The sequence below is a fragment of the Tauraco erythrolophus genome, chromosome Z (assembly GCF_009769465.1).
Source record: "Tauraco erythrolophus isolate bTauEry1 chromosome Z, bTauEry1.pri, whole genome shotgun sequence".
Lineage (NCBI taxonomy): Eukaryota > Metazoa > Chordata > Aves > Musophagiformes > Musophagidae > Tauraco > Tauraco erythrolophus.
In genome coordinates, this window is record NC_141496.1 from 15268199 (window position 1) to 15294124 (window position 25926).

General features: G+C 39.4%; 1 protein-coding gene across 5 annotated transcripts in view; it reads left to right on the plus strand.

Moving 5' to 3' along the window:
* NIPBL (NIPBL cohesin loading factor) overlaps positions 1–25926 on the plus strand; it is a 173764-nt gene that overhangs the window by 43150 nt on the left and 104688 nt on the right. For all 5 annotated transcript variants that reach the window (XM_086629989.1, XM_086629990.1, XM_086629995.1 and 2 more), the window contains exon 2: positions 23192–23335. In XM_086629989.1, the coding sequence (XP_086486115.1) occupies positions 23272–23335 (64 nt within the window). In that variant the 5' untranslated portion in view covers positions 23192–23271. The remainder of the gene's footprint in view (positions 1–23191; positions 23336–25926) is intronic.

Consider the following 25926-nt stretch of genomic DNA (forward strand, 5'->3'; position numbering starts at 1 on the left):
TTCAGTGCCTTTTGAAAGGCTATGCAGTTTTGACCACTATGCATCCCTTGAGAGGCTGTTCTTGATCATTTGCATTTTTAAGTTTGTTCTTTGATCTTCAGTCCTTTGAACACTGTCAGATGAATGCCACCAAATCCCTGTTATTAACAGGACTGCTTGAAGCAGCTCCTATATTTTGAATAGACTCCTGTATTTGACAATAAATGTGCTAAGAAGTGGGAAACTGTCTTACAGTTCTTCTCAAGACTCTAACAGTATGAAATTCAGATAGTCATCTGTCATCTGATAGTCACTTCTTCTGTACCTGGACATAATAATTTGTAGTCCTTCTGATTTTTATTCTTTTGTATTGTTCTCCAATGGTTGTTCTGCCGGTTTTCTAGTTTTGGTGGACATGCTTTTGATTTCCTGATATTTCTATATAGGACTTAGCAGTGCTGCTGTTATCTAAAGGCTAAATGTATTTAAATATTTTGTAATATTTACAGAATTGAGAATTTAATGTAACTGCCTACCTCTCCTTGATCACACTTTCTATTACAAAGTCTCTTAAAGGTCGTTCTAGATAAAATTTGAAATCTGTTAGAAGTTATACACTCAAAAGCACCGTCTGTAGTAGTACTTCTCATGTTTACAAAGTTCTTGGATTTAAAAAGTCTGGAAGAAGTCTTTGCAGGCCCTGGTCCACACAGAGGACTTTAATTACTATGATATCTGCTGGTGGAACACCATAGCAGGACACAAAGTATTTCAGGAGGTTTCTAGAGTTTATTGACAATGACTTCCTGACACCAGTGACTGGCTGACAAGGGAGATGCTGTGCTGGACCTCATCCCTGCAAACAAGGAAGAACAGGTTGGGGATACAGGCTAGAGCAGCCTTGGCTGCAGCGGTATGAGAACATGGAGTTCAGAATCCTGAGAGGAGGGAGCAAGGGAGATAGCAGGAGTGTAACCATGGGCTTAAGAAGAGCAGGCTTTGGTGTGTTAAGGGATCTGCTTGGAAGAATCTCTTGATACAGCTCTGGAGACAAAGATCCCAGAAAGCTGACTGATTTTTCAAGGATCACCTCCTCCCAGCTCAAAAATATCCAACGTGACGTACAGGAAATCCAGCAAAGGCAGCAGGAGGACTGCATGGAGGACCAAGGAGGTCCTGACAAAACTTGAATGTAAAAGGAAATGCAGAAGTAATGTAAGCTGGACCAAGTGACACAGGAGCATGCAGGGATGGGGTTGGATAAGGCCCACCCCATCTGGAGCTGAGTGCTGTGAAAATGTGATGGGCAGCAAGAAGGGTTTCTACAGGTGCATCAGCAGCAAAAAGACAACTAGGGAAAATGAGGACCCAGTGCTGAATGGTAATAGGGACCTGGTGACAAAGTACATGAAAAAGGGTGAAGTACTCAATGTTTTCATTGACTTGGTCTTAATTGGTAAGACTGGCCTGCAGGAATCCCAGGCACAGAGGCCAGTGGGAAAGTCTGAAGCAATGAAGACTTACCCTTGGTAGAGGAAGGTCATGCTAGGGAACATTTAAACAAATTGAGTATGCATAATTCTTTGGGGCCTGGTGAGGTGCATCCATGAGTGCTGAGGGAGCTGGCCGGTGTCATTGTGAGACTACTCTCAGTAATCTTTAGATTGAAAGATCATGGTGATCAGGGGAAGCACCAGAGGACTGAAAGAAAGCAAATATCACCCATATCTTCAAGAAAGGCAAGAGTGAGGAATCTGGAAAGTTAAAGGCCAATCAACCTTACCTTGATTCCTGGGGAGGTGATGCAGCAGCTAATCCTGCAAACTACTTCCAAACACGTGAAGGACAGGAGAGTGATCAGGAGTAGTCAGCATAGATTTATGGAGGGGAGATGATGCTTAATAAGCCCAATTACCTTCTGTGATGACATGACTAGCAGCGTGAATGAGAGTGCGTTCATTTTTCACTTCAGTAGGGCTTTCGTCACTGTGTCCCATAATGTCTTTGGTAGACAAATGAAGTACAAACTAGGTAAGTGGACAGTGAGGTAGATTAAAAAACTGGCCAAACTGCTGGGCTCAAAGCATTGTGAACAGCAGCATAAAGTGCAGCTGGAAGCTAGTCATCAATGACATGCTCCAGGGCATGACACTGGGGCTAGTACTGTTTAGCATCTTGGTTAATGACCTGGTTGATGAGACACAGTGCGCACTCAGCTGTTTTGCAGACAAAATGGGGAGGAGTGTTTGATACACCAACTCAGTGTGCTGCAATTCTCCGAACCTCAAGAACTTCAACATACCAGAGAACTGGGCAGACAAAAACATCAATCAGTTCAACAAAGGGAGGTGCCAACTTCTGCACCTGGGTGTGAATAAGCCTGTGCACCAGTACAGGCTGAGGGCCAGCCAGCTGAGAAGCAGGTTGGAAGAAAAGGGCTTGGAGATCCTGGTGGATAGAGTTGAACATGAGACAGTGATGTTCCATGTGGCAAATGAGGGCAAACAGCATCCTGCGCCTCATTAAGAAGGGCATTACCAGAAGGTCCAGAGAAGTGATTCTTCTGCTCTACTCATCAACGGAGACACACGTCTGGAGTGCTGGGTTTGTTTCTGGGCTCCCCAGCAGAAGACAGACAAGTGAGTCTAGTGAAGGCCTATGAAGATAGTTGAGGGCTTGGAGTGTTTGGTATTTGAGGAGAATCTGAGAGAGCTGGGACTGTTCAGCCTGAGGCAAAGAAGGTTCAGGGGAGTGTTATCAATATGCGATGGAGCCAGGCTCATCTCCATAGTGTCCAGTGGCAGGACAGGAGACAATGGGCATAAACTGAAATACAAGAAAGTCCAGTTAGAGGAGATCCTGTTTGACTTAAGGGTGATCAAACATTGGAATATGGGGGTTTGTGGAGTCTCTATCCTTGGAGTAACTCAAAACCTGTCAAAACACAGCCCTGAGCAACCTGCTGTAGCTGAGTGCTCTGAGCCAGGGCATTGGACTAGATGGCTCCTGAGGTCCCTTCCAACCTTAAACATTATAGGATTCTGTGGGTTTTAGAATCATAGAATCGTTAGGGCTGGAAGGGACCTTCAAAGGTCATCTAGTCCAACCCCCCTGCAAGGAACAGGGACATCTCCAACTAGATCAGGTTGCTCAGGGCCTCATCCAACCTGGCCTTGAACGTCTCCAGGGATGGAGCATCCACCACCTCTCTGGGCAACCTGTTCCAGTGTTCTACAACTCTCGTGGTAAAAAATTTTTTCCTAATATCCAACCTGAATCTACCTCCCTCTATTTTAAAACCATTACCCCTTGTCCTATCACAACAGGCCCTCCTGAACAGCCTCTCCCCATCTTTCTTGTAGGCCGCCTTGAGGTACTGGAAGACCGCTATAAGGTCACCCCGGAGCCTCCTCTTCTCCAGGCTGAAGAGCCCCAACTCTTTCAGCCTGTCCTCATAGGAAAGGTGCTCCAGCCCTCTTATCATCTTCGTGGCCCTCCTCTGGACCCTCTCCATCTGGTCCATGTCCTTCTTATGTTGGGGACTCCAGAACTGGATGCAATACTCCAAGTGAGGTCTCACGAGGGCAGAGTAGAGGGGGAGAATCACCTCTCTCGACCTGCTGGCCACGCTCCTCTTGATGCAGCCCAGGACGCGGTTGGCCTTCTGGGCCGCAAGAGCACATTGCCGGCTCATATTGAGCTTCTCGTCCACCAGTACTCCCAAGTCCTTCTCCTCAGGGCTGCTCTCGATCCATTCTCCGCCCAGTCTGTATTTGTGCCTGTGTTTTTTTTCATACATAATTTCCTTGAGACAGAAAAAATGTACTTACGTTGTGCAAATCATCACAGCTGCTAAGTGCCAGCTATCTATCACAAAATTATTTTATACCATTACTTCCTGACTTCAGTAACTTATCTTTCATGTGTATTTTACTGCCAGGAAATGCAAAATCTGCTTCTTGTCCAACATATATTTCAGAAGTGGCAATTTATTGCCTATATACTTTATAACCTTTTTACTTCTTAAGCTTTTGCATAAGCATATATAGGAAGCTTTATGGGATGTGGTGATTTAAAAAAAATATGTCCTTTTGTGTGTGCTAATTTTACTAATTAAAAATATATTTTTCACTCCTCTTATTTTTCTTTGAAAAGCTATGAAGTATTTAGTTACTAGGGAGAGCTTTAAAGTTCTTAGGCATGTTAATGGAAATTGTGATGACGGCTTTCTGCCACAGAGGAAAACCAGTGCTTTGAACTTAAAGGCCACGTCCTGTGGTCCTTACATATGCAGTGTGCGTTGATACTTCATTCTAAGGAAAAAATACGATAACAAGAAACTAGATTTGGATTTGTGCCCAATTTCACTGTAACAGAAGGTGTATTAATTCTAAAAGGAAAACACATGTTTGTAAAAGATAGTACTTATGAAGACTGAGGAAAGATGCTAAGTGTTTCTCATGAAGAATGCTGAAAAAATCATTGCTATTGAGCTGTTGAGACTTATCTTGCATTTTGTTGTATTTGAGCTTAATAACTGATAAAAATTCTGCTTTATAAGTAGCTGTACTCTCTAATTTTTGTGTTTACTGCTGTAGTACGCATAATCATTCTTGATTTGGGAAAGAAAGATCATGGAATCATAGAATAGTTTTGGTTGGAAGGAACATTAAAGATCATTTAGTTCCAGCCCCCCTGCTATGGTCAGGGACACCTTCCACTACACCAGGTTGTTCAAAGCCTCATCCAACCTGGCCTTGAACACCTCCAGGAATGGGGCATCCACAACTTCTCTGGGCAACCTGTTCCAATGTTTCACCACTCTTATTGTAAAAAAAAATCCTTCCTTATATCTAATCTAAATCTACCCTCTTTCAGTTTAAAGACATTTCCCCTTGTCCTATCACTATATGCCCTTGTAAAAAGTCCCTCTCCATCTTTCCTGTAGGTCCCCTTTAAGTACTAGAAGGCTGCTATAAGATCACCCTGGAGCCTTCTCTTCTCCAGGCTGAACAGCCCCAACTCTCTTAGACTGTCTTCATAGGAGAGGTGCTCCAGCCCTTGGATCATCTTTGTGACCCTCCTGTGGACCCGCTTCAACAGCTCCATGTCCTTCTTGTGTTGGAGACTCCAGAGCTGAATGCAGTATTCCAGGTGAGGTCTCATGAGAGCAGAGTAGAGGGGCAGAATCACCTCCCTCGACCTGCACCCCAAGTCCTTCTCCTCAGGGCTATTCTCAACCTATTCTCCACCCAGCCTGTACTTGTGCATGGGATTGCCCTAACCCATGTGCAGGACCTTGCAGTTGGCCTTGTAGAGCTTCATGAGGTTCTCACAGGCCCACCTCTCCAGCCTGTCAAGGTCCCTCTGGATGGCATCCCTTCCCTCCAGCGTGTCAACCACACCACACAGCTTGGTGTCGTCAGCAAACTTGCTGAGGGTGCACTCCATCCCACTGTCCATGTTGCTGACAAAGATGTTCAACAGCACTGGTCCCGATACTGACCCCTGAGGAACACCACTCGTCACTGGCCCCCACTTGGACATTGAACCGTTGACCGCAGCTCTGTAAGTGCGACCATCCAGCCAGTTCCTTATCCTCTGATGAGTGGTCCATCTGTTGAATCCATGTCTCTCCAATTTGGAGACAAGGATGTCATGTGGGACTGTGTGAAATGATTTGGACAAGTCCAGGTAGATGAAGTCAGTTGCTCTTCCCTTATCCATCAATGCTGTAACCCCATCATAGTAGGCCACCAAATTAGTCAGGCAGGATTTGCCCTTAGTGAAGCTCTGTTGGCTTTCACCAATCACCTCCTTATTTTCCTTGTGCCTTGGCATAGTCACCAGGAGGATCTGCTCCATGATCTTGCCGGGCACAGAGGTGACACTGACTGGCCTGTAGTTCCCTGGGTCTTCTTTTTTTCCCTTTTTATAGATGGGAGCTATGTTTCCCCTTTTCCAGTCATTGGGAACTTCACCTGACTGCCACAACTTCTCTAATATGATGGATAATGGTTTAGCAACTTCATCTGCCAGTTCCCTCAGGACCTACAGATGCATCTCATCATGTCCCAGGGACTTGTCCACCTTCAGGTTTTTCAGATGGTCTCGAACCTGATCTTCTCCTACAGTGGACAGTTCTCCATTCTCCCAGTCCCTGCCTTTGCCTTCTGTGGCTTGGGCTGTGCAGCTAGAGTTCATACTGGTGAAGACTGAGGCAAAAAAGTCACTTGAGTACCTGCGCCGTCTCCATATCCTCAATAACCAAGTCTCTCGTTTCCTTCTGGAGAGGGCCCACATTTTCCCTAGTCCTCCTTTTATCACTGATATACCTATAGAAGTTTTTTTTGTTTCCTGTTGATGTCCCTGGCCAGATTCAGTTCTTTAGCTTTCCTAATCTGATCCCTGGTTGCTCAGAAAATTTCTTTTTATTCTTCCCAGGCTACCTGTACTTGCTTTCACTTTCTGTAGGCTTCGTTTTTTGTGTTCGAGTTGGTCCAGGAGCTCCTTGTTCGTCCATGCAGGCCTCCTGATGTTGCAGCCTGACTTCCTCTTTGTTGGGATGCACCACTCCTGAGCTTGGAGGAGGTGATCCTTGCATATTAACCATCTTTCTTTTGCCCCCCTTCCTTCCAGGGCTTTCTGCCATGGTACTCTAGCAAGCAGATCCCTGAAGAGGCCGAAGTCTACTCTCCTGAAGTCCAGGGTAGTGAGCTTGCTGAGCATCCTCTTCAATGCCCTAAGGATCTTGAACTCCACCAGCTGCCCTTGAACACCACTTTCCCCACGAGCCCCTCCTTGTTGGTGAGAATAAGGTCCAGCATAGCACCTGTCCTCATTGGTTCCTCTATCACTTGGAGAAGGAAGTTACCATCAGTGCATTCCAGGTACCTCCTGGATTGCTTCTGCCCTGCTGCGTTGTCCCTCCAAGAGATACCGGAGTGGTTGAATTCCCTCCATGAGGACCATGACTCGTGCACATGAGGCCGTTGCTGTCTATAGAGGGCCTCGTCCCCTTGGTCTTGCTGGTCACATGGCCTGTAGCAGACCCCCACTATAATATCAACTGTTCCTGCCCTCCTTTAATCCTGACTCATAAGCTCTCAGTCAGGCCCTCATCCATTCCCAGGTACAGCTCCACGCACTCCAGCTGATCTTTGACATAGAGAGCAACACCTCCCCCTTGCTTCCCCTGCCTGTCCTTCCTAAAGATCCTGTATCCTTCCATTCCAGCAGCCCAGTTATCATAGGATTCATCCCACCATGTCTCTGTGATGCCTGTAGGCATGCACTCATCTCCAGCTCCTTTTCTTTATTCCCTGTGCTACATGTGTTTGTGCAGAGGCGTTTAAGTTGGGCCCCTTATCAAGCTGACTTCCTGGCTGGAGTGTCTGGAATTCCTTTCTGCTGCTCTTCAGGTGCTCTCAGTTTGTCTTGGTCAAGCCTGACATTATCCCCCTCCCCCTTCAAAGCCCTGTCAGTGAGCCCTGCTAACTGTTGTGTTAGCACCCTTATTTCCCTTTGTGAAAGGTGAATCTCATCTGATTCGAGTAAGCCTGGTGCTGTGTGGGCCTTCCCATTGCTAGAAAACCCCAAAATTGTGGCGATGACTCCAGCCACGAAGCCACGTATTAATAAACTGGACACATCTGCTTTTTTTCAGTGTCACTGCTCGCAACTGGAGGAGGAGAAGAAAAGATAATGTCTGTAGACCTAAGAAAAGATAACCTGTGCTCCAGATCCCCTTACCAACCATCGCAGGGCCCTGAAGTCTCTCTTGATCTCCCTTGGACTTGGTATTGCAGCTTCATCACCACCCACATGGAAAAGCATGGAAGTTTTCTAGCAATGTCCTTAACCCAGGCTTCAGGGAGGCGGGAGACTTCCCTAAGAGGAGGGTCTCCCTGGCATATTGGACACGCTGATCCTCTCAAATGAGAGTTGCTTACAGCTATTACCCATGTTTTCTTCCTTGTGGAGGTGGTCGTGATACGGGGTGGGTAGACCTTTCTGATCCTGGCAACACCTCTGGTCTAGATGGACCTTCATTTAAGCTGGGTCTCCGAAATGTTTTTCAGAGTAGAACTGTACCTTAAATCAGTATGTAGGGAATTGTCACTTTTAGAGACTGGTAGCGTGAGCCTTTCCAGTTCCCTGAAATTATCTCAAATTCATTTCCAGCTAGAATTTGTTCTCCTATGATGTACGGTGGAATTTAGCGTTCCTTTCATATTAGCAACCTTTTTGACCATTATGTATTAATAAGCAATGAGGTCTTTCTTACTAAATTCAAAAAAGGTAGACAAACATAATGGAAATTTTATTGGAGTGATTGACTGCTTACAGCTTTCCAAGATTGCCTGTCTCATGTAATATCCTGGACATTGAAATAGCACTTGTATTAGAGGTTTTGCGTGGTTTGTGAAGGCTAGATACCAAAATTGCCTTCTGAACTGAGAACTTGGAATCGGCACAAGAACTATGGCAATTCCAGTCCTTTTTCCATCTTTTTAAAAATTGTGGTGAGGAGTGATTCTGCAGGATTTTCATTTTTCCAAGAGGAACTGAGATCTAGTAAAGACGTTTGTAAGAACTACTATCTTGAGACGTTGTGTGTTGTTTTTGTTTTTGTTTTTGAGGGGAGGATATTTCTGTGATTTTTTTGTTTGGTTTTTTTTTTTTGGCTTTTGTTTTTAGCCTAGAATGCAATTTTCAGCATCATTCAAGCTTTGCATGATGTACTGTCAAGTTTTGTGTGACAGATAACAATAATTTACCTTGAGAGAAAGTACTCACTTGCAAAGTCCTGCTGGAAGACTGAATTGAATTGAGGGAAGTCGGATAGTCATTACAAGCACCCTTACACATTTCTACAACAGTTGCAAAGGCTGTGATCGTTGCTTTGAAACCAGCAAAAAAGTTTCAGGCATATCACATGTAGTAAAATTTACTTTGCTTGGGAATCCATATGCTGAATGTTAACACTTCAGCAGATCAAAGGCATTCTGTGTAGTGATCTAAGAGAAGGGTTACTGGAAAAGGGGAAATCTTAAGAACAGGTAGATTTTCATCTTTATCCAGTAGTGCATAGAAATAGTTTGAACTTACTGGAGCTCTTCATTTCTCTTACTGATCACAGCAAAATTGCAGGTATTGTAGTTAAGACTTTACCCTTTTTATTATAATTTCATATTTGCAAACTGTATTGCATATTCTTTAAAAGAAGAGAAATGAGAGGCAAGTACAACAGAAGTAGCAGATTAATTAGCTTTAGTTAGATGGTGATGATAACATTGTAATGGTAATGTCATGTCATGTTGAGGCTCAGCTTTGTAGTTTATCATGTACTATTCATAGTTTGTAATCAATAAAACTGTTGGCGTATTAAATGAAAGTTCAACAAAGTAGAATAGATTTAAGTCTAAACTATTGTCATGCAGACCGGCAATTTAGGATAGTACACAACTATTACACGACTTTTTTTTTTTTTTTCGCTAGTTAGAAAGGGCATGACTTTGCTGGTTGGAGGTATCTTCTTTGGAGATGAACATACCTGGTTTTTGTCCTGGTTGAATAACTGTAATCGTTGTACTGAGCTATAGCTACAGTCTGATTGGGAAAGTAGAAAAGGTAGGTCCTTGGATTCCAGTTCATCCACTTCATCTGGTTGCAGAGAGCTTATTTAACCAAAGGTCTTTGTATTTGTCAAAGTGAGAATAGGAAGCCTGTGGCTCATATCAAGTACTAGCACTTAAAGCTGGAGCTGAATCTTTTCCAGTTCTGTGAATCTGTGAATAGAACAGTGAAGACTTCATTACATCCACTGATCACATAGGAAAAAATACCTCTGTCATTATGGATATTTCTAATTTGGTTTTAAAAGACCATTCCAGTTGGAGATGTTGAAATACCCATTTTTTTTTTTTTTTTTTTGCAAGATGCATTCTAAAAGCCTCTGGTGGTTTGTGTTGGGTTTGTTTTTTTTTGTTTATTATTGTTCTTGCAGTAAAAGACATTTTTTTAAATATGACTATTCAGCGTACAAGTCAGCTCTCTTTAAGGAAGTAACTTATTTGGATGGTAGGCAGAGACGTACACACGAATAGGATTAAACACCAAAAGTAAAAACTACAACATGGAATAGCTTTGGGAAACAATCAAACTCAATTGCAGACTTTATTCTTTGCACCATTTAGTGCAGTTTCTGGATTACCGATGCTCTTTTACCTTGTGATGACTTTTTTAGCAGTTTGTACTCTTGGTGTGTGGTTATGTGTTAATTGTAACTTACTTGGTCTAAAGAGGTTAATGTGGTGAACTACAGGGAAAGTTTTTTCTTTGTTACCGTCACCGTCAAGATTAGAAATGTTAGATGCACCTTTTTCTTGGGGCCTTTTTAATCTGAAAGCCTCATAGAATTATAGAATCATAGAATTTCTAGGTTGGAAAAGACCTTAGAGATCATCCAGTCCAGCCGTCCCTAATCCCCCATTAAACCATGTCCCTAAACAGTACATCCACCCTTTTCTTAAACACATCCAGGTATGGGGACTCAACCACCTCCCTGGGCAGCCTCGTTACTTTCCTTCAAAATGAAAATAGAGAAAATGCTTACTTTCAGAGGAGGAATTGAAAAAATAGACTATTCTGCAATTGTCGAAAATATTAATTTTGCTAATATAATGTTCCTCAATGGACTGTTTACACTTTGGTTTTTGAAGTAGGGAGCCTCAGATTTTGAGAAACACTTTTTTGTTCAGTTTAATAAGACATGTAGGCTAACTAGTTGAATTGTCTTTGGATTTGTTTTGATGTAGAGCAAGTCAAGTAGTTACATGTTAAATATAATAAAGATTACTGTTAAAGAAAATAAAACAAATAATCAGTTTGAGTACATCGATTTAAAAAAGAAAAAAAAAATTCTCCCCCTGCCCCCAGTTTCTCGGTAACCTATATCTTGGTGTCCCTGCTTGAGCAGGAGGTTGGACAAGATAGTGACTGTTCTGTGATTTGTGGGAGAAAAGTAGTGAGATACACAAAATCATGAATTCATGAATACGGTTAGTAGTCCTCTGTTCCTTCCTTCTCCCTCAAAAGGTGGGGGGATAGGGGGAGAAGAGAGAAGGGAAAACAAGTATATGCAATATCTTCTGTATTTGTTGTTGTAGCCTATCTACCTCATTGGTGCTAAAAGCCATTGTTTAATGCAGTGTGGGGTAGTGGCAGTGTTAGCTTGATGGTAATTTTTAGTCCTGCCAAATTTGAAGTGGCTTGTTTTCTGCTGTTCTTTGTGTTACATGCTGGAAAGGAAAGCTATACAGAAACGTCTGCATGGGCAACCGTGTTTTATGGAGGAATGGGATTAATACATAACTCATGGATAGAAGGAAAATGATAAGCAGTCGGGGCAGGAGAAAGGCAGTTAGGAAATATTAAGTTTGTGTTGTGCCTTCAGTCAGCCAAAACCTGTGTTAAAAGCTTTGGGAAGTGTAACTGTCTTCCTTTTTACTCGTTTGTCTTTGTGCTGTGCTGAGTCAGCAGAAGCCCTATTCCATAAGAGGATGGGAGTCCCAGCTGTAGTTACTGGTTGCATGTATCTAAACTCATTCTTCCATCTTCTTCCCAGTCCATATACGTGCACATGCATGAATGTATGCCTGCCTGTCTGAGGAATTGAGCTGCAGCTTTCTAACACTGTGACTCAGCTTCATCCTTGGGAATTGTGAAAGACAGCTGTGACCTGAAGGAGCATAGCAAAACCAGACTAGAATACAAAGGCATGAAATTTAAAAAAATAAATCTTGGGTGTGGGAAGAAGGGCAGCAAAGGATAGCTTGTTTGGTTGGTAATCATATATAGTTTCATAAACTGTTCTGTAATGTCTTTGGCTTTCTTTGTCTCCTCTAGCCTTGTGCCTTCTGGAGTTACTGTTGAAGGAGGAGGTAACCGTTGTAGAAGGGCCATGTTCTGTGTTCTTCAAAATAGTCTGCAAATGAAGTGAAGTTTTTAGACCAGTTCCTCAGTGGGAAAGTTTCTCAGCTTTTTATGTCATGGATTATGATCCTGCTTTGCTCTTTAATGTGAAAATGAAATCTACTATTGATTGCCCACAGTCTGATTTGCAGTGTTTTCCCTTGGTCTCCAGTGGTATGCCTTGGCTTTGACACTGTTCTCCCTCTAGATTGACAGTGGTTCAATCTCGAAATGTCATAGCGAATCTTCTATTTCTTCTACCCACTTTGATTCCGATTGGCAAGTTTATACTAGAAGTTATGATAGAAATTTACATTGTGAATCTTGGAATTTTCCCTGTTTATTGGAAAAACAAAATTGAAGCTAGATCACAGATGTGTTATTTGTGTTCAGCTGAACAAGATATGTGACTGACTTTGTCCAAATAATTAGAAATAAAGGGATTACTCAAACCTTGTCTATGTGATGACACTTAAGGCTTTTAATGTACATTAACAGGAGGAGTTAACTTGAAGTGGTTTATTTGAGCTACATTAAACATTTGAGTTTATATTCTCTTTCAGAAATAGTAGCTTAATTTCAGTTGTTTTTAGTTTACTGTAAAATTAAGTTGCATTGAGTGAACTCTACTTAAGTATGAAGAAAATTTCCAAACTGATTTGAGGTAATTAAGTCTGTTAAAAAAAAAAATCAGATGTGTATTTTAGGGGATTTCTATGTGTAAGATTTTCTTCAACGTAGAGTTCTTCATTGTACTTGTTCTATACTAACTGGGTCGTGGTAGTCCTATCCATTCAAATACTTACCTTTTGGTTTGCTCCAAATTATTACTTCTACAAGTACGCTTTCACTGTTGCCAGCTATTCTGTGTTTCTTTGTACTGCTGCAGTACCCAGTGGAGATGAGCTGAGAATGTTTAATGTGGACAGGTCAAACATTTAAAGTCCCCAAGCTTTTTTGTGCATGGCCATCATAATTTTGTGATTCCACCTGATTGTTATTGATGGAATGTTTGTTTATGCTATGACATTGGTAATTTCGGAAAATATGGGAGTTGGGAAGTTTAAGCTTGATTGAAGCTGTAAGCTTGACAAAGCCCGTGAGCAGATTTGCAAATCAGTTGCTGCAATTCCTAGGTAGCTTTGGTTTAGATTTGTAACATCTGCAGGCTATGAAGGGTAGGATATGGAAGATGATCAGTAAGGTGAAAGAGACACTGCTTTAGAAAAATGTTTTTCTTGGAACTGCATCCCTCCTTTCAGCACAGTTTGTGAGCTTAAGAAACTTCTGTTGTGTTTGTTCTGCCAACATAGGAGAGCCAGAAGTTCAGGATGACACAGGACACTTTCCTAGGCAACAGTATGAATCCATTGCCAGACCTACAAAGACCATAGCCCAATATAATGTTTTTCCTATCTGAGAGATACCTGATTGTTACTGTCTAGCCTCAGTTGCTCATGGTGAGCTGGTCATCATTTGAGCTTAGTTGATTAACAGTAATTCCAGCACAATACCTCTAGATGTTGTGTGCTGTATGCTTCAGGGCTTATTAATTACTTTGAATATCTGTGATTTTTCCAGCTGTAGTCTCCATTTGTTTCCTTTGCTATGTCTTTGAGTTCGTTGTGCTCCAAAAGTTTAGCTGACTCTAGTGGTCGTATGACAAAAAGTCTTTAGTGACCAGACTATGTGCGCAACTGGGAAAAAGGAATATCTTGGCTGACTAGTCATACTGTTTTACATACTTTTTGATAATATCTTTATTTATAATTTTAATAAGAATGGTAATTAAATGGGATAGGAAGATAATTTAAAAAAAAAAGTTGTAAGGGAAAGATTCAGAGACTCCTGACACTAATCGTACTTCTGTAGACACAAAGTTTTTAGGATTGCAAGGTTGGATGTTGTATGCCAAAAAGTTTCTGTAATCTTCAATTTTATAATATAAACACTAACCAAAATCAGTTATCAAGAGATAAATTTTCGTATGTTTAAAGTCTCTTACACAGTCATTTTATTTATTGGACACTAACACTACATATATTTATTTATTTATTAGAAGCTACTTTTACTCTCACGTTTAATCTTTCCAAGCAATGTGTTTTTGCAAGATGTTAGTAATCTTAATTAAAATGTTACATTGCATTGATTATTTTGAGGTTTTTAATTTTTAAATGTTAGCATACTTTCCTTAGAGTGTATCTTATCTGTATGTTGCATGAGCAGTATAAACTACCTCTTGTAAAATGAATCAAATGGAACAAATTTTGGCTAGTGAATGCTATGAAGTTAAAAAATAATTGTATTACCAGTAATTGTGCAAATGTGTACAGTAGGACAGTGCAACCAAAGCTGTTTATGTGTTTCTATAGTTGGTCAAAACACTGGTTTATTCAATCATTTTCTGCCTACTGGTCATGGCACTTGATCATCTGTAAGTCCCTCAGTCTAATAATTCAGGAAAGGATTGGCTAATTTCAGTTATATTTTGCAGAAGGTGGAAGTCTCAAGACAGTTTAGCTTGTGAAAATTGGTTGTTGGATAGAGAATTAAGGAAGAGGTTTCAGCATATGCTCTATTCCATCTAGCAGCTGAGAGATGTGGGTGTGGATTTGATGTGAGGGGAGGAAAGTGGTAGAGCCTTTGGATAGAGGAACCACGTTGTTGTGGTGAGAGGATATAGGGAAGTTGTACACCAATCCAGAAGAAAAGCATCTTAACCACCTGTAGCGCTATACAGCGTCTCTCTTAAATGTGCATGGAGCTTAAGTTGAAAAACAGGCAACAAGATGGGTATTAGGACAAAGGGAATAACATATCACAGGTCAATATTAATTCCAGTATAAAAAGACCGTGATGTGTGTTTGAAATGCAACGCCCTAGATCTGTTTGTATAGAATTTTACTTCGGCGTTTACTATGGATCTCTAAACAAATGTTATACTTGTGCATCTGTTTTATTAGTGTGTATTAAAGAAGCTTTGAGGGAGTTTAATTGTTTTTCAGTCAAAAAGGGGTAAAAATTGTGCAACTGGAAGACTGCTGCCTCAACAAGTTTATTTCTTCCCAGATTTTTTTTATAAAGGTTATGAATCATCTGAGAGAGTTCAAGGACAGAAATGCAAGATTAAAATTTAGAAGAGACTTCTGAATTAAATGGATTTTGGTTCAGTTTTTAGTCACTAGGTTTTTAGCCTGGTTAAGATCGAACCTAATTAAAGAATTAAAAGTCCTTAAAATACAAATACATATCAGTACACAACTGTTTTTAGAAAAGGACAGCACTACTACCAGCTAACATAAATGAGATATTCAAGAAAAAGTTAAAAAAACCAAGCTGTTACTTCCTCTTTCGTACTTGTCACAACTCTTTTGTTAACAAAGATGTGTGCTGCAACCTAGCTGACTTAACAAACTCTTGCCCTTCTGCACATCTCTTAGCTATTTTCTTTCAATGAAATGAGCTGTATCTAGTATCAGCCACTGCCTGTGTGCCTGAGCAAGCAAAAGGGCTGTGCTCACCAAAGAGAGCACAATTACCTTGTTGGAATAAAAGTTGCATGTGAAATATGTAATGCAGGTGGGAAATAAATGTATGAAGTACTGAGGTGGCTTGGGGTCTTCCGTTTAGGTTTGAATTTCTCAACTGTGCTTAATATCATCACTGCTGCCAAAGAAAATTAGGTTTTTACAGTTTAATTCTGCATTTGCTTCTGCAGGACAAAATAATTCAGTAGCTCTCAGTAGTGTCAGGATCTTTGACATGAAAGGAGAATCTCATAAAGAGGATATTATCGCTTAAAAAGATGAAAAAGGAACAGTAATAAACTCCCTGAGTAACTGGATTCTCCCTGACAGAAGTTTTAGCTGCTTTATTTTGCAGAACTGGTGAACATAACTACCCTACTAAAGTATTCCATATCTAATAGCTATCAATGTAATGATGCCTGCAAAAACAATGTGTGTTTTGTACAGGTTAACTTTTTAAAGCATATCAGTTCTTTGTTTTAAATTTTGCTACTTTACCAAGTAGGGCTTTATCTTGTGTCACTTTTCTAATGAGAAGGAGCCAGTGGTATCTTATTTTGGAACCAGGTGCAAGATTTGTGTTCTGTTCACTTAAATTTAGTCTCCATGTTTTAAGAAGACAACTGAGCTGCCTAACAGTAAGGCTCTTTAAATACATTTGGTTTTACTTTACTTCTCTAAAGAAATAGCAGGAAATACACTTTCCTGTAGAACAACATTCTTAGTTATTTACATAGCCCCATTGATTCATTGCGTGTTTTCAATGAAAATCAATTCTGAGATTTCATTTTTCTCTTTTGCTGGAATAAGCTATACTTGTTGATTATCACAAGACTTTGTAAATATAATTTGATTTTCTGCTAATTTTTGGGTCATGTTATGTTGCCTGCAAGAGCAGGCTTCTACTTGGTGCATAAAAGTCTGATTTGTGTATGAAGGACTTTATATGGGCTTATTTTAAAGAGTTCTTCATGCTAACGCATCCAAATTAAATATTTGAGATGTTATTTTTAAGTGCAGAACAGTTTTTAAGTGCTTTTTAATCTTTATATGAAATTGCATGAAAAAGGAGAAGTTTCCTGTGCTTGAAAGAAGGAAATGGCTCAGACAGAAAAAGGTCCTAATGCTGCTGGAGACCTAGTCCTTCTTTTCAGGAAACTGTGTTCTGATGAATTTTCATCCTTTATAATTGCAAGGTAGGAAAAAAAGTCAACTTTTCCTGCTAGATGTTAATGTAGTGCAGATCAGGGAAGCTGCTTACTACCTGTAGGTATCTGCTCTCTGCACATGGCTTAGACCGATGGTTTGGTTTGGTTTGGTTTTTTGTTTGTTTGTTTGTGGTGGTCCAGCTGTGTCAATTCCCCTCTTCTCCTCCCCCAGGAAGAGTTTTTGCAGGGTCAAAACACAATTTATGCTCTATGTTAGTTAACTCTGGTTAGAAGTGTGTGCGCTCCTGCATTAGGGGCCATCTTCCCTTGGATCTGCAGACCGCTGTACTGTGTTTGCTTCCACCACCATTACTGGGGTTTGTTGCCCAGAGAAGTTGTAGATGCCCCATCCCTGGAAGTGTTCAATGCCAAGTTGGATGAGGCTTTGGGCAACCTGGTGTAGCGGAGGGTGTCCCTGCCTATGGCAGGGGGGTTGGAACTAGATGGTCTTTGAGGTCCTTTCCAACCCTAACCATTCTATGATTCTCTTGCCATTTACTGTGGTGTCACTGTCACTACTAGCACACAGGCAGCAGAGGCATCAGTGCCATTGTTATCAAACAGAACAGCAGAGGCCAAAGGAAGGTGGCGCTGGCCACAGAGGAAGAAACTGGTTGCTCTAAACTTTTTGTCTTAAACTTGCTTTATATTCAGAAGCAAGTGACAATTGACCCAGTATGGTACTTTTCACTAAGGTTTCTTTTCTTACAGTAGTTTTTGCTTACAGTGGTTTGGGCACTTACTGTTGGAATAGTTTTAGAGAAACCCATTATGCTAATATTGGTCTAGAATTGTACTAGGTAATTTTTATCTAAAACTTTCTAGCTTTTCACTTGCTTTGTCAGCACTACTAAGTCTGCTGGCCGATCACTTTATGAAAACATACAGATTTCACTAGTGCACTGAATTTCATCTGGTGTTTTGCTTCTGAGATTTCTGTATCTGTATTTTCAAACTTAGTATTTTGTTGCTGGTACTGTAGAATGTGAAACTATTCTGTATATGCTGTGAACTTCCTGGTTTTATAAATGCTGATATGTTTTCATGGGCTTTTATTGGTAATAACGAGTCTTCTGGATTTCTGACACCAACAGCACTGACACCCATCTTTCTTTTCACCCCCACCCCCATGCTGCAACCACCACCCCGGTTTGGTTGTTCAAGTTAGATTCATACCAGGTGACTTCATAGTTTCTTGGTTTACTATTTTAACCTTAGTCAACTACATCGGTGACTAATTACTGTTCGTTCCAATACTGTCTTTTTCTGAGATTGAGTTAGTGTTAAGATGTTGTATATTGTGAATCTGTATGCTTTCCTCCTGCCCTGTCCCACGTACTTAAGTGTTAGACTATGTTTTGGCAACCATGTCTCTTTCTTTAGTATTTTTTGAATAATTTTTGAAAACATGTAGATCTGGAAACATACTGTCCTTGTGTCAAACTGTAGCTCTGGTATGGAAACCAGAAATCTGCCCTCTTGTGGGTGAATCTGTGTGATGTACCTCAGTCACGGAATCTTATTTGAATAACTAGAGGATATTCATTCCTTCTCTTTCTGCCTCTCTCCCTCATTCTGTAAGTGATTTCTATTTATTTATTTGTTTATTTATTTTAAAGGACAGCTTATGGACTGATAACTAGCAGAGATTCATGTAGTAACTAACAAGGAAAGTAATTTATTGCAAAATGTGGAATTTTAAAACTGGCTATGAGGAAAGCTTCTTAAATTTCTAGTAGTATGTTTGCTGTTTAAAAAAAAAATGAAAAAGTCCATTGCTCACCTAAATTACGAAATAGCCAATACGTGAGTTGTACTGGTTTACTTTGAGTGTACAGCTGCAGAAATCAACTTTGATCATGGTGCTGCAATTACATCAATATGTAAGGAATGAAAACTGCTTTTTAAAGTATTTTCATTCTAAATAAAGATTTCATAATCTAAACTAAATAAAACATAACTGTATTTAAAGTGTTCTATTTAATAGAACGCTTTTAAAAAAGAAAAATAGAGACCTAATACCTAATGCCTTTCTTTAAAATTTAACTTTATCCCACCCAATTTTGTCTCTAATATTCTTCTCAGAAATATGTCAGTCATATGTAAGTTATTTTTTTAAATCGAGAGAATACCCTGGAGTATGGCAAACAAAACAATTAAACCAACCTGAGGCTGATTACTTATCTTGGTGTTACTACTGATCGTGTGTATTATTGCACATAAATAGATTTTTCGCTTTATTTTGTTTTGACCGTTCTTGTGCATGCACATAGCTAGGCTGTGGAAGAACTGGTGTTTTTGTTAAGGAGACAAGAGCATTTTTCAAACAAGAGGAACGTTTCATAAATCCTTGTTTCATTGATAGTCAGATGCTGCAATAACTGAAAATATACAATTACAGTTTGTTTCTTTTTACTTAAATTTTTGGTAGGGTAATTTTTGTTTGTTTTTGTTTGGTTGGTTGGTTGTTTGCTTGGGGTTGTTTGTTTTTTTTTTTTTTCCCCCTTTCCTGGTTCTAATCTCTATTCTTCTCATCAGATGATAGCTGTCTCTTTACCTAAATTGTTCACAACTTACTTTCATCCTCTCTTCGTCCCTTAATTTTACTCAATCCTGTCCGTTCTCTCTAAAGAGATTTTTTTTTTCCTGTTGGTTTTGCACACTGCCATTAATCTAGTACTATGGTGAGAAATGCAGACTATATAGAGAGATGGGTTGTCGAGAGGAACTATGTGACACAGCCCAAACCTTGTGCTACTGAAGGCAGTCAGTATTTTCCATGTCCGTGTTATGGACTGTTTTACCAACCATATATTTAGTTTCTACTTGAAAAAAACCCAACACAACAAAAGCACCAAAACCCAACAACCCACAACATTTTAAATTTAACATTCTTTGGAATATTAATGTGCATTAAAGGAGAGTATACACAATTGACAAAAAAAAAAAAAAAAGAGATAAGATACAGAAGTAGCACTTTAAATGTGTGCGTGTTATCCGTAGCATAAACTTTTTAAATATTTCTTCTCTTACTGGCTTGGCTTGGCTTCACTTTATTACTGTTCATAATGATAATAGCTTTTTCGTTTATTATTCTCAATAAATGCTGCATTTCGCCGTTTGCCTTTCACTAAGGGGTTCTTTGTATCACTTCCTTTGTACACTGTATTTGTTTCCTCCCTGAAATGTCTTTTACGATATCCATTGTTTCTTATAAAGAAGCCTAAATACATAGATACTGACTATGCAAGACCTTATTTGCATATATGTAAATGTGATCTCTACTTCTCTGTTTGAACTGCTACACTGCACTCTGATACATTGTTTAAACGCTTTCCAGTGCAGCAGTTCTTTGATTTCCTTAATGCAGCTAACACAACTCTTTCATTTTTTCAGTCTAGAGGTAGAAAAGCTGTACTACTGGTAACAGTTACTGTGCAAAGCTGATAATGTAAAATTTTCTAAATATTGAAAAATGTTTCTTCTTCTTGACTAATTATGAGCTGCTACAGTGCAGTATTTTAACTCTTGTAACAGTTGGGGAATGGAAAAAAAAAACCACAAAACTTGTCTGTCAGTCAAGCCATTAATTGTTGTATGCTGTTCTGAGGTTTTGTATGAAATAACCTATCTCATGTTGAGCTGTCAATTTTTTCCCCCTAAGTACTTGATATTTTAAATTCCTTAAGTGAGTGAATTTACTCCTATTCTCAGTGACATTGAATTTGAGTTCTAGTTTCACTGGATCTCGGTCTCTAGTTCTGAATCCCACCTTGTTTGCCAGTTGTGTAACAGATGCAATTTTGCTCTCAACACAGATGTAATATTTGGACTCACATATTCCTGTATGGTTCCTTCATATTGTGTTTGTTATATAAACTAATCCCATCACTTAATCTCATCAGTCTGTCTTTGTCTTTTGCTTACTCTCATCTGTTTACTCATGTCATTGTATTTACGAAAACTTGGTAGTGTAAGAGACAGACTTCTTGAATTTCAGTGCTTAGTTCCCAGCTGGTGCAGGCAACCACATCCTGTCCCTTCTGTAAGATCTGTATGATCCATCTTCAAAGTAACGGTGTTGCTTACCTCTACTACTCCTAAAGGAAGCTGTTCCAGAAAGTGGCAGCTCTGATGGTGAGGAGCTCTGTTCTGATTTTCTTCTTGTTTGCATGCATGCCCCCATTTGTTGTTGTTTTAGCATTGCCCTGTAGCATTATTCATTTGTAACCTTCTTTGACTGCCTTAGGGAGAGCAACTACATCCCCTCTTGACCTTTGTTTGGTTAGCTAAACAAACCAACCCCTTCTACTCTCCTCTTACAAAGAAAGTTTACTCTTCCCTTGACTGTCCTAGCTAGTCCTGCACTTGCTCCACTCTCAGGTCTCAATCTTGCGGGTTCAGGTTTCTTATCAGTTTATCTGTGGAGAAGGTTTCTAATTTAAGTGTCTGGTTTTGAAGGAATTTTTCCCATTGAATGTGTGTATAGTTTAATTATTGTGGCAGTAAAACCAGAAAAGAACTTGAATTAGTAGTGACAGATTCTGATGTTTACAGCTTTCCCAGGTGGTCAGGAAGGGAAAGTGAAAAGATTTTTTTCCTTGTTTTTTCATTGTTTCTGTGTTTCGTACAGTATTTCCAATAATGCTGACTAGTGACGTGGCCATAGATTTGATGCAGCTTCAGTCAGGAGAGAAGAGATTGTCAGACATGACATTTTTATGTGTGAAGAGTGTTGAATTTCTTTAATTACAAACCTTTCAATAAAAACTTAAAATCTGGAAGTGTTAGAGCCCTGTGGGTTTGATGTTGCAGACTCATTGTGGGAAGTTTAAGAAATTTGAGAATTGCTTATTTATGGAACTAAGAAGTGAAGCTGCTAAGTATTGGTATTCTTTTCAGGTAAAAAACCTGGAGTATTGACTAGTATTTGAAACTGCTCTGGGTGTTTGAAGGCTATTTTCTCCTAGATTAAAAAAACCCAAACACAACCGCCCACACAGAATATCTGTCTGTAACACTTTCCTTAGCTAGATTTCTGTACCTATAATTTACTATATTTTTAATAAACAAATGTAATTTAATGGTGAGAATGAGACTGGCAGGTGCAGCAAAGGAAGTCGACTTATTGTCAGTTCTGTTTAACCTCAGTGTTGATATTTTTTTTTTTTCCAAAGAATTCAGTTATGTGTAGATAGGAAGACTTTAAAAAGTTAACTTCAGTGGTTCATGAAAACTTTGAGCAGGAGAAGACTTACGACATTCTGTTTCCTTGTCTTGCTTGGAATCTGTATGTATTTATTAGCAGTGGTGTCCTGTATATTGCTATGAGTGTGGCTTAAGAAAGAATAACTTACTAAGGAAATGACAGTGATCTTTTGGGTTGTATATGGTATATACAATTTTCAAAAATGTTGGCTTGTAAAGTAGGCATGAGCAAATCATTATTTCATTGTCTTCAGTAGATAACACAAATGCTTACAGAAGTCTTTTTACTATTTCCCAAACTGTTAACGCAAGTGCCTGTCTATAATAGGTAATCATATATCTCAAATTCCTTTCCTTTAATTTATTTTGATTTCAGAAAATATCATGTTGAATTTTTGTCATTTCATTAATAGAATAGTGGACTGTAACGTGTGATCTTTGTAAATTTTTGTTGTTTTGGAACTGCAGTTGAAATGATTGTGATGACTTTTGTGGGTTTATTTGTTTTGGTTTTTTTTTTGTGTGTGTGTGGGGGTTTGTTTTTTTTTTAGCGGTGTGGAGTTCGTTACAGTTAGGATCTTTATAGTTAGTGAAAACTGAGTGAACAAATTCCTTTTTTAGTAGTTGAATATAAACTGTGCTGTTTTACAGGAAATGAACGAGCTAGTTCAGTGTTGGCTAAACCTTTTCTTTTTGTGGAGGTGGTGATACAGTTTCTGGTAGTAGATTGACCAGGTAGTGTTTAATATTAAAGAGATATTTACAGATCGATTTTGAAATAGCTACTACTTTTAAAATATACTACAATTTTCTATTTGTCACGTTGTTTACTCTGCGTTTTTTCTATCTTTAAATTTCTCCTTTTGTTTTTGCTGACCTCTACTTATATGGAAAATATCCCCTCCTGCAAAACTGGAAGTGAATATAGCAGCTAATTACTGTAACTGGTTATGTATTAAGTGCTATCCACTGCAGTATAAACTAACAAAAGTTTTGTTACCAATTTATGAGTTGATACTGTATAACCTGAGCAAATTTTCTTTTGATTGCCTTATCTTGCATCTTTTTCGTGAAGGGCACTGCTTGTGAGACCAGAAGCTTGCCTTTTCTTTTAATACCATTTCATATTTAAAATCTGCATTGTTCTACCCACTCTTGATAAAACTTACTTAGTATACAGCAGTGGGTATGATCTATGTTTCATTTATGTTACTGAATTTAAAAATCATTAAAAAGTAAACGGCAAATATTTATTTATTTGTTTGTTTGATTATTTATTTATTTATTTTTTAGTGCTTGGGAGATGGGAAGTAATGATAGCTGGCACCTGAACTGAAATATCTGTGTAGGCACTACTATCCCAGAACTTCAGGATGAATGGGGATATGCCTCATGTTCCCATCACTACTCTTGCAGGGATTGCTAGTCTTACAGACCGTAAGTATTCTTCTTTTTCTTGTCTTGGCTATGCTGCTTTCTACCTTTTCGATAAATACATGCATTTTCAAATTACTAAAAATAGGGGGGTTTTAAAAGTTCTTAAAGGTAAATCTGTTGAAAATCAGATTTGGCGTTAAAAATGTTGATTTTGTTGTTGCTTGATTTTTAAAAATCTATTCAAATAAAACATGCTAATTTAAACATGAAATTAAATGAAATGTAGATTAAAAAACCCTTAAGGAAAACTGAAACAAAATATAGGAACTAATTGGAATATCATTCAGTAGCATATCTGGGTACCCCACAAATAAAATGATAAGGGATAAAATGACATAATACTTCTCTAAAACATACATCTCATCATCTTCACTGAAAAGAGAGAGAGAGGATTATACTGATGCTCAACCAGCTAAAGAGAGTTGTGGAATATGCTCAATATACTTGAAACCTAGTTCATAGAATGATAAAATGGTTTGGGTTGGAAGGGACCTCAAAGGTACAAAAAGTTGCTCTAATTAATAGGTGCAAAGAATGGAAATAAGCAGCTGAACATAGAATTCTTCTTTCTTAGCTGTTCAGCCTACAGAAGGAGCAGATGAGGTGTGTGTACTGTCTTTAAATACGTCAGGCAGACAAAATGCGAGGAAGGGAAAAGAACTATTTACATTAAAAGCTGATACTGGCACAAAGCCAAATGGCCATTATGTGGCAAAAAATACATTTCTAGTGAAAGCTAAGAGGAGATTTACTATTACTATAATGAGGCCCTAGGACAGCCATTGCAATAAGAGCAGTTGGGACAAAGATGCATCGTGTTTATAAAGTGTAAGAAAGTTTATGTCTCAGTTTTCTGTCTGAGAATAGTTGGACTTGGTGACCTAGGTGCTTCTTGTGAGCTCTTAAAAAAGAAGAGCTTTATTGTTATCTTGTTGAAATTTGGAGACTTTCCAAAAGACACTGAAAGTATATACCCAGCAATTAAATTTAAATGCCTACAGTCAAAAAAGGAGATGTATTGGAGGGAAAAAACCCTATTTCTTTATGTTCTTTTGTTATTATGAAGTATTAGTTAGAAGCTGCTGCTTGTGTATTTATATATGTATCGCTATGTATGTCTAATAATGAACCATAAGGATGCAAATAATAAGTTTATGGGCTATGGGCAGTTTTCCAGCATTAAGTATTTGCAGGTAAGCTTCTAAAGAAAGTCAAAATGCCTAACTGGTAGAAGTCACTGGCCAGACTCCCGGTGCAAGAGTTTCTTGAAACACTGAACTGCCTTTGGTGAGATTAGCCCTTGTGTTAAGTTTGTTTGCTCCTTTATCTGTTGTATTTGTCTGATATTTAGAAACTCGGGAGCAGCTCAAAGAGAAGGCTTGTAAATGCTTTGCCTTATTTGTCTCTGTGTGAAAAGATGGAACTGAATGGGCAAGACGTGTTGCCCTAAATACATGGAGGACATGGTGATGAGAGACAATAGAGTAGGGTAGTTAACTAGCTGAATTTGTAATATTTTAATAAATGTGTTTTGCTGATCTTACGAACTTTTGCAAGCACATGAAGATAATCTGATGGAAGTATATGAAAGCTAGCTATTATATTATAAGAAGTGTGGCCAGCAGGTCGAGGGAGGTGATTCTGCCTCTCTGCTCTGCTCTTGTGAGACCCTACCTGGAATACTGCATTCAGCTTTGGAGTCCCCAGCATAAGAAGGACATGGGGCTGCTGGAGCAGGTCCAGAGGAGAGCCACGAGGATCTGAGGGCTGGAGCACCTCTGCTATGAAGACAGGCTGAGAGAGTTGGGGCTGTTCAGCCTGGAGAAGAGAAGGCTCCGGGGTGATCTTATAGCAGCTTTCCAGTACCTAAAGGGGGCCTACAGGAAAGCTGGAGAGGGACTTTTTACAAGGGTGTGTAGTGATAGGACAAGGGGAAATGGCTTTAAATTGAAAGAGGGGAGATTCGGATTAGATATAAAGAAGAAATTTTTCACTGTGAGGATGGTGAGCCACTGGAACAGGTTGCCCAGAGAAGTTGTGGATGCCCCATCCCTGGAAGTGTTCAAAGCCAGTTTGGATGAGTCTTTGGGCAACCTGGTGTAGTGAAGGGTGTCCCTGCCCATGGCAGGGGGGGTTGGAACTAGATGATCTTTGAGGTCCCTTCCAACCCTAACCATACACTTCTATTTGAATTGCGATTTATTTATACAAACAGTAATGATATACATTATCTAGGGGTGAAGATACTGGAATTCCGCCCCATCCTTTTTTAATTAAAGAATTTCAAAATATAAAAGAGCTGAAAGAGTATAAGTTGATTTTTCTGAAGCTATTTCTAATGGTTCAGTTAAAATCTTTATCTCACAGCTGTAATCAACCTGGGGACTTGAAGTTAGTGTCAACTTGTTTTCGTGGACCCATGAAAGTGACTGTTGTGGTTTAGTGCAGCCGGCAACTAAACACCATGCAGCCACTCATTCAGTCACTCCCACCCCTGTGGGGTGGGTAAGAGAATCAAAGGGGAAAAGGGAAGGAGACTTGTGGGTTGAGATAAGAACAATTCAATAATGGAACTAAAATAAAATTAATAA